Source organism: Akebia trifoliata, chromosome 3, assembly GCF_017979445.1.
Source record: "Akebia trifoliata isolate Shusen 1 chromosome 3, ASM1797944v1, whole genome shotgun sequence".
Taxonomy (NCBI): domain Eukaryota; kingdom Viridiplantae; phylum Streptophyta; class Magnoliopsida; order Ranunculales; family Lardizabalaceae; genus Akebia; species Akebia trifoliata.
In genome coordinates, this window is record NC_141377.1 from 3003982 (window position 1) to 3012736 (window position 8755).

The 8755-nt window shown below is 37.0% G+C and overlaps 1 protein-coding gene and 1 long non-coding RNA gene across 2 annotated transcripts; one reads left to right on the forward strand and one right to left on the reverse strand.

The window, feature by feature from the left end:
- Nucleotides 1-6: 6 nt before the first annotated feature.
- Nucleotides 7-1440, forward strand: LOC147405542 (uncharacterized). The gene is made up of 3 exons (XR_015175740.1): nucleotides 7-204; nucleotides 421-753; nucleotides 1045-1440. It is a non-coding gene; the product is annotated as an uncharacterized LOC147405542 (long non-coding RNA).
- A 1477-nt stretch (nucleotides 1441-2917) lies between these two features.
- Nucleotides 2918-6655, reverse strand: LOC147405543 (protein SIEVE ELEMENT OCCLUSION B-like). The gene is made up of 7 exons (XM_086432715.1): nucleotides 6075-6655; nucleotides 5862-5969; nucleotides 5223-5671; nucleotides 5027-5136; nucleotides 4723-4862; nucleotides 3986-4477; nucleotides 2918-3810 (listed from the first exon to the last, which is right to left on the reverse strand). The coding sequence occupies exons 1-7, from the start codon at nucleotides 6627-6629 to the stop codon at nucleotides 3193-3195; spliced, it is 2472 nt and encodes an 823-aa protein (XP_086288841.1). The 5' UTR covers nucleotides 6630-6655; the 3' UTR covers nucleotides 2918-3192.
- Between the last annotated feature and the right edge of the window lie 2100 nt (nucleotides 6656-8755).

Genomic DNA, 8755 nt, shown 5'->3' on the forward strand with positions numbered 1-8755 from the left:
TATTTAAAACAATTTTGGTGCCAATTGTTGCAGAAATTGTTGGAACTTTTTATGAATGTGAATAATTTTTCCTTGTAAGAAAAATTCAGTATGAAATAGTTGGTGGGATATCCTTAATTTATTGATTACCAGATATTGAATTAAAAATCTTCCAATGGGAAGCTACCCTCGGATTATGGACAGTAACAACAATACGTATGAATTGTAAGTACCAAGTACCTATTGATTGTTAATGGATTGCTCTAAACTAACCCATTGAAGTTCAATGACTTGTTATGCTCCATATTGGCCACTAAGTAAATCCTAGACCATCTATTTGGTCTTTACCAAATAAACACATTTTCCCGCATTGGTATTCTTTTTTTATTTTATTTATTTATCTATAACTAATTTAGGGGATTTATTTATTTATTTTCCCAGATTTGGTCCCGTGAACCTATTTTGGAGCACTCGCTACGACAAAGCTATGGCGTTGTTCTTGACATGCCTAAAAGAATTTACTGATTTTGCAAATTCTAAGGATCAAGAAAACAACATACCACTAGAAAGCAAGAGAATTGGACCAAGGCTCTTAAGTACACTCTCTGCAACCTCAAATGGGCTCTCTTCTGGTTCATTGGGAACACAAACTTTCAGCTCCTCTCTGCTATTGTTTCTTCTCATGCCGAAGTTCCAGCCATAAGCTTGTTGTACACAAAACACACAACAGGCTCTAAGTCTGAGTTTTGATCAAAGCCATGACACAGTAACAAGGTGTGTGCACTGAATGTATATAGACTATCTGAACACTGTTCACTCTGTTTTATGATTTGAATGAATTCTTAGGGCATCCTTGGAATAGTTCTAGCATGAAAGTGTTCTTAGTTTCATCATTTGTTCCTATATAAAGACCTTATGCTGTTAAACCTCCTTGTTTTTACTTATATTTCCATTTTGAGGACCCAACCAATTTTCTAAACTGTAATACTACTTTGCTATTTTCTTTCTGTATGTTGTTCTGGTTTAGATGCTAAACTAACGGTAACCTGTGTCTGACTTGTGCAGGTTGTTGAGCTCGATTTTCTGTATCCAAGTGAGAGAATCCACAGACGTTGGACTAGCTAAGCAGTTACGAGGGAGAAACACGGGTCGTGTTGGTGCCTTTAGCTTTGACAGAGCAAGTGCCATGGCAGAGCAGCTTGAGGCAGTTGGGTAGGAAACCCTTGATTTCTCTTGCATCATCATGGTTACTGGAAAGACAGCTGGGCACAAAGAAGGTTCAGGATGTCGTGGGAACCTTGCAAAGAACTTAATCCGTTTCCGATTGAAAGTGGGATTTTTTTTTTTAGACTTCATTACATTAATGTATGTGAACATTATCTCAAGAATTCTTCCAACATATGAGATAAAAATTTTGACTTATAACTTTGACTTATATAAGTAATTTTTTTTAAAATGTTATTATTCTTTGATACTATGAATTGAATGCAAATTGGTGTGTATGGGATGTGAATGGATGAGGATGATAGTGGATGGGATGGGATGTGAATGTCGATGTGGATATGAATATGTGATTTTTTCACAGGTATAGGTTGAAGACAAAAGCATTTGGGCAGATTGGTCTTTAAATTAAGTCGACGACTTTATTCCATCGAAAATATTGTAAAATTCCCAGATTCGACGGCCCATAACCATCGAAAATATTTATTCGACAGCCCTTAACTATCGAATTTAAAAAAATTCTATGGTTTTCAGCCGTCGAATTTTTTTTTCGACAAGACCCAATTCGATGGTCAGGACTGTCGAATGGATTCATAATTCGACGGTTTTGGGCCATCGAGTTTTTGATATTTTCACATAGTGGAAGCCAACCCATGGAAATCAAGTCATGTGTTGCTTGGTATCGAGGAAGCTCTCTCAAGAATCAGGTGGAAAGTTTAGTGTATATGGAGAGAATGCAATGGTTTTGCTCACACTCTAGCAAACAATGGAATTCATTGTAATAGCTCTCTTGTTTTTTCCTCTTTATCAGACTTACCACCTTTAGCAAAACAAGCTTATAGGGGGGATAGGTTGATGCTTCCTCACATTCGCATTGTAAAAAAGTTTTGATCCTTTAATACAAATTTCATTTAGCAAAAAAAAAGAAAAAAGGATCGAGCTGATTAACAATGACCCAAGTAAAATGCTCAAATCCAACATTTAGAAATAAACAACCAAACTATTTTCAGTCTTATCGGTTCTGCGCTAATTCCTTATTTATTTTTTTTGTATTTTGACTCATAGTTTATTAGGTGTTTCTTTTTTTCTGAATCGTTAAGTTAAAACAATTCTTTCCATTATTGTGTTCGTAGAAAAAGCAAAAGAATCCTTTTGCTTTCCTTTCCCTTGAGAGTTGTAGAGATAGCCCTCTAAGTCTTTAGTCCAACATTGAATAAAGATGAAAGTTGTGTATTCAACTTATAAAGGCATCCGCTATACCTCTTGTTTAGATGTGAGTATAAAATAAAATGGGCCTTTCGTGCGCATAGGGGCCCAAGGAACATTGGGACTGGAGCTCATTGAGATTCAGTGCAACCCGCTAGAAAATCTTAAGGTGATTCTGTCACAAACGCAATAACAAATGCAGGCATCAGGTTGAGCTTGGGCTTGGGTTTAAATCTTATTTCAAGTTTTGTGTTTATTAAGTAGTGGATCACCCTAGGAAAAGGAACTGCTACTTCTAAGGGCACTGTCAGCTATGTGATGACTGTTGAATTTTCAAAGCAACCACTTGAGACCTTCTGCAATGTAATTACTATTGAAAAAGGGCACAAATTTGGTTTTGAAGGATAATGGCTTCTCTATGCCCTAGTCACATACCGACAAATTCTCCCAAATTTCTATTTATTCAAATCTATTACCATTTAGGATTTATTTGTCTCAAGATCTCATATTATCCAACAATCATAAAATGAAATAGTTTTTTTTATTTTACATCATGAAACATGGACTTTAAACTTGAACATGTGAAACTAAACCGACTGAAACCTGAACCCTTTATCGAAGGTGGAGCCAGAAGATTCTTTCTCCCTTAAAGACCTAAATGTTATTTTTGTTCACAGGGTGAACCCATAGCAATACTAGAAACCATCAAACATACAGTCCAAGCAATTACTTTACGTATGGACCCACCCAACAAAAGAGGGGCCTACTATACGGGTCGCCATTATCTTAGTCAGTACAACACCTATACATGAGAAGCTTCTCCATAGGGCGGCCGCACTCAGCACAAACCATCAACTCCTGGATTTTTCCGACATTCCCTGGGAGTACGAGGCGATTGCAGTGGTGTGGGGTGTGAAGATGTTGGAGGTGATCTTTGAGGGCCGGTATGAACCCTTTAGGTTCCACATACCCTTTCCACAAATCAAACTGTGTGAAGGTTGTCAACATTGTATCTCCTTTACCTTTGGCCATCTCAGTCGATCCTCTACTGATCACTGCCCATCCTTGATCGCTTCCATCAAAGGTAAGCATTGTCATGATCTCTTGCATTATTGGATCATTTTCGACGCTCCTGCCTAGTTGCATTTTGGAGTAGCACATGCTCTCCAACCGAACCCAGAAGAACCATATTGACGTGAGGTCTTGCAAACAATGACTAAGATGCTCCACAGTAATGCTGGCAACATTCCTCCTCACTCGCTCCCTGGGATTGCTCTTCCCTACGTACACCATCTCTAATGGAATTCGAGCTGCCGTTGCGACAGCTTGTGCCGTGACTGTAAATTTCCTTATCCACTCAATATCTTCTCCTCCATACAAACAAATGTATTTGTCTGCAGTAATCTGTATGGAAAAGCAATTCAACATCATATCAATATGTGAGTCTACACACTAATTTTCCCAATTTAATTATTCTATCATCCATTATATTATATTTGTACATGTTATTATGAATGTCTGTATTTATATATTGTTCTTTGTAAGTATTAAGTATTAAAAGCTGCATAGATGTACGTACCCAATTTAGTATTTCTTGATCAATTCCATCGACAAGTAATTCGAGCCTCCAAGATTCATTGTTCCACAGGGCTTCCTCCCTTGAGCTAGTGAAAGGAAAGGCTAGACTTCCCCATATCCACATCATGTGGAGTGCATTCAGGCACACAACCCTTCCTTGTTGGTCCAACACCACTAGGAGAGGCTTCTTTGTGAAGTGCCAAACTTCCTTGATGTACTTGATAACTACCGGATCAATCAATGTAGGCTGATGCACTATCAACCACGGCATCTGCATCTGCATAGCTTCAAATTGCTTTTGCTTTTCTTCAGTCCATGGGGTCAATTTGTCCACGACTGCGAGCCACACGACCTCGTACTGACTCTCTAACCTATTTGGGTGTTCTCGGGACTCCCTGTACATTTGTTTGAGGATCAAAAGCTCATCGTTGGATATGTCAAGGTCTGATATGAGCACTAACACATTCTTCCTCCTCAGTATCTCAAGGCTAACCTATTGCAGTCACACAATGTAACAAGAACATGTTATTTAGCATATATATGTTGAGACAAGTGGGTGCAATTGTTTGCAGTAATGGCTCACATGTAATTAGTAAAACTTACCGTTTAATGTGTCTCATATGGGACATTTATTACTAAGTTCTATTTGTGGAATGATTTAAATGGTGGGTTTAGATTGATCTTAACTAAAATTGAGATTTAATATAAGTCCAAAGGAATAAGGGTTCAGAGTTAGACCTTTGTTTTGTTTGAACCATCAAAGAGTGGCAGATCGTCTTTAGTGTAAAACAATGCCCTTAGAATCTTCATATTGTCAATGTGGATTGTGTCGAAGAGGCGCACAAGTGTCTGATAAGCTTCGAGGTGTCTCTTTTCATCTACATCACATTGTTATCTCTTGTCAGTCTCAAAAGTTTTCCCTCTATCATGTGTGTATATATATATATATATATATATATATATGTATATGTGTGTATGTTTGTGCGTGTGTGTGTGTGCGTGTATGTGTGTGTACTCATATAGATGAATTGGCTGTACTCACCTATGTATTGATAGCAAAGAGCTAGTTGCTTTTTTAGATGGTCATGTATGCTTCTGAGCTTGTAAGCCAAGCCTGAAAGCTCCCAAACCTCGGTTGTTGCTGTTATGTACCTGAAATACAATAGAAAAATAACCTTCAATTAGACTGGAAAAAGCACATTTAAAGTGTCAAGCATGGCATGAAATGGACCACATACTCATGCCCCAAGCCTATAAGAGCGATGATCTGGGATGCACAAGCCACAACACTTCTTATGGTCCAATAGGAAGCAGTAGGGACATGGGCCATGGCCATGGCCATGATAGATGATTCAGGCGTAATGTATTGTCTAGGAAGCTCCTTCAACTCAACAATGCACTTGGTTACATCCACCATGGCATTTATAAGGTTGTTTAGTGCTTCGAACCGAGGCCTCAATGAGGCATTGTGCTCCATGATATCTGGTAGTTGCTTAAGGACTGCGATTGACTTGGCCAAGTGGTTTGTGGGATATATCTGTGCCAGGAGCCAGAACTCGCCATAGTTCACAGCAAAGGCTGCTAATGCCAGGACCATCTTCGCATCCCATGAATAGCCCGATAACATGTTAAACAGTGACAAAGTTGTCGCGTGCATATCTCCACTGCCCAAACACTTGCTAGATATCTGTCAACATATATATTCATTTTTAAGCCTATAAAGTAATTGTAAAGATCTTACATGGAATTGTACATACATTTTTTATTTTTTTTTTGGTTTAGAAAGTGGCTTTTAGATTGTATGATTGACATGACATGTACCCCATATGATACAATTAATTGTCGCATGGATCATACTTTCACCCTTTCATAATTACCTCACAGGAAATCTTATGTATCGTATATGCTAATGCTTCGAGCATGCCAATGAAGCTCTCTTGCTGAGTCTTGTCGTCCAATGCATCCATATGTGCTTGTGTGGTGGTCTACATAAAACAAGTCGAGCAACCATGGATTAGTAATAGTGATGATGATGACTAAATGTAAAATATTGCGAAAAAAAAAATGCATAAATAAGTTGAGAAATATACTTGTACGCCAAGGGTGCTTGGGGTGGCACGCAGAAGGATGTTTTCGACAATATGCAAAAGAGGTTTGACATCAACTTCACGACCATCTGGTGCATGGGTGCCCTGGATTTGCCTTATCATCACATTGTCGTCAGATGACGTGAAGAGATGACGTTCGCTCCTCATCATTTGCTGTGCAGGCTCCACTTTCTTTACTGACATAAGTGGCGAGTGCTCATTCCTCATTAGTTGTGTCCCATGCTCCACTTTCTTCATAGGCACCGTTGGCACCAGTGGTGTGTGTGGGTGCTCATTCCTCATCAGTTGTTGCGGCTCAGGTTCCACTTTCTGCATTGGTACTAGTGGTGCAAGCTCATTGCTCATCACTTTCTGTGTTGAAGGCTCCATTTTCTGCAATGGGTTTAGTGCTTGGCGATCGCGATCGGTCCTCAACGGTGCCTGTGCAGGATCAACTTTCTGCAATGACATTAGTGCCGGGAAATCACGATCGGTCCTCTGCAGTGGCTGTGCAGACTCCACCTTCTGCATTGGGGCCGCAGTTGTTTTTGCATCCATTTCTTCTTACACAAAAGAGAGACAAAAGAAATGTATGGGAAAGTTTTTCGGGGGGGAAGAGAGGTGTGGTGTCTAGGATTGTTTCCAACCAAGCTTATATAACCTCATAAAGCAAATTTGAATCCAATTCTTTGCTTCAAATCAGGTCTAAAGAATTGCAAGATTGCTCTATTGTGGGCCCACCACACATATCTCTTTATAGGTGTCCTAAGGTTTTCAAATTACATCTACAATGTCATACCAAAAAAAGGGAGCTGCAATCGACAACCCAATTTTACTTCTTACACCCCAATCAAAAGTAAAGAAAATAAGTTAACAGTTGAGAATAAGTAAAAGTTGGAGTGCCAGTAGAAGCTCTTATGTTTTTAACCCCACTTTTTGCTTGATTTCATTTATTTGGATTTAATATTTTATACCAGCCTAATCAAATAGTTACAACTACTAAAATTGTTTGAACAAGTGTCATAATGTTGAGATTGCAATTTGAGTTAAACTTTTGTAATGTTTGAAGTATGTATTTTAATCTCTAATTGGGGAGTGATAAATAATATAAGAAATTGGGGGTGTAATGAGGAAAAGTTGGTGTGCCAGTAGAAGCTCTAAAAAATTAATACAAACTCCCAAACTGTGTAGTGTGTACCTAAGCAATCTTTCGAGTCGTGATAAACTAACTCGAAAAAAGATACTCAAAATTCACTCAACTGATATGGCATGTACGGAGTCATAGATTTTTTTTTCTCATGATGTAGGAAATTTTTTGTGGTTCTGTGCAGTTGAGTGATTTTAGTGTGACTTTTTCGAGTCAGTTTATCATGATTCCTTTCACAATCATTGTTCTTTATCCATTGTTGGTACGATAGACAATGGTATCTTAATAATGTTGTGGGCTGCTTTACTTTGATACCAAGTTTTATGTTCTTATCATTCCTATATAAAGTTGGGGATTTGAAATACATACTTTTATAATTAAGTTTTAATTCTTGTTCTATTTTCTTATTTTTATATAATATTAATTTTTAATATTATATTATTAATGGAGGTCATAATAGAGTAGTTCAGAATTTAGAATTTGCTTTTGGACGACAAAAACTATCAAATAGTACTTAATTTTGCAAATAAGAATATTTTATTCTTGTTAAGAAAATCCAACCATCAAATACTATTTCTAGCAATTGATAATCCAAGGCCTCTATTGGCCAAATCTTTAGCAATTGTCCTTTAAATAAATTTGAATGGTTCGAAATTATCTACCTGACTAATCCAAATTAATTAATTCGATCAAATCCAAATATTGGTTTAGTGAAAGCAAAATGGTTCAGTTATTGTTTTAGCTAGTAGGATTTGAGTCGGATTTGGATTTGGATATAGATTCGGTTGGATAGGGATAAAAAGTTCAGATTGGAAATGTATATACTCATATCTGTCCCTGAGCCCAACCTGTCCAAGCCCTACAACTTTCGTACACAAAACAACACTTCACTAATGAGAATTTAGTCAAACATGTTTCTCAATTTCTATTTTTAGTGTTTCGCACTCTTAGATTCCTAATCTCAGAAGTTGGTGGTATATATTATCAAGTAACCCATTCTCTTCTTCTTGTCAATACGAACATTCTATCTACTTCAACCTTCAAACCTCTAGAATAAGATAGGATTTTTTTAGGGTAGTAGAATATTAGAGTTTTTGGTAGAATAATGGAATTTTTTCTGCCTCTTAAAAGATACTCTTTGAGCATTAGAAAGTTTTTATTCAAAATATATTCTTAACAATACAAAACATTATAGCAGTCTGTTAAAAAAAATTAGTAGGTGTTTACTATTATTATTATGCTCATATAAAATCCTAAACCGAAAAAATAGAAATCCATCAAAAAAAAAATGAGAGAGCTTCTATTGGTACCCCAACTTTTACTTATTATCAACCATTTACTTATTTTCTTTATTTTTAATTTGTGTGTAATAAGTAAAAGTTGGAGTGCCAATAACCGCTCTCTTTTTTATATGAGGGCATTTAATTCATTTTCTTTCAAACTTTCAAAGTAGACTGTGGTCAATTGATATGTCATCAGTTTGAAAACAAAGGGTACGTGAAATATTTACTATTAATATAAAAAAATGCATAAATGA

Excerpts from the sequence above, each read along its gene's own strand:
- LOC147405543 (XM_086432715.1), bottom strand. The coding sequence starts at position 6,629 with ATGGATGCAAAAACAACTGCGGCCCCAATGCAGAAGGTGGAGTCTGCA. Across the intron at positions 5,672-5,861 it reads TACATAAGATTTCCTGTGAG|ATATCTAGCAAGTGTTTGGG; the intron begins GTAATTATGAAA and ends ATATGTTGACAG. Across the intron at positions 3,811-3,985 it reads ATCAAGAAATACTAAATTGG|ATTACTGCAGACAAATACAT; the intron begins GTACGTACATCT and ends TTTTCCATACAG.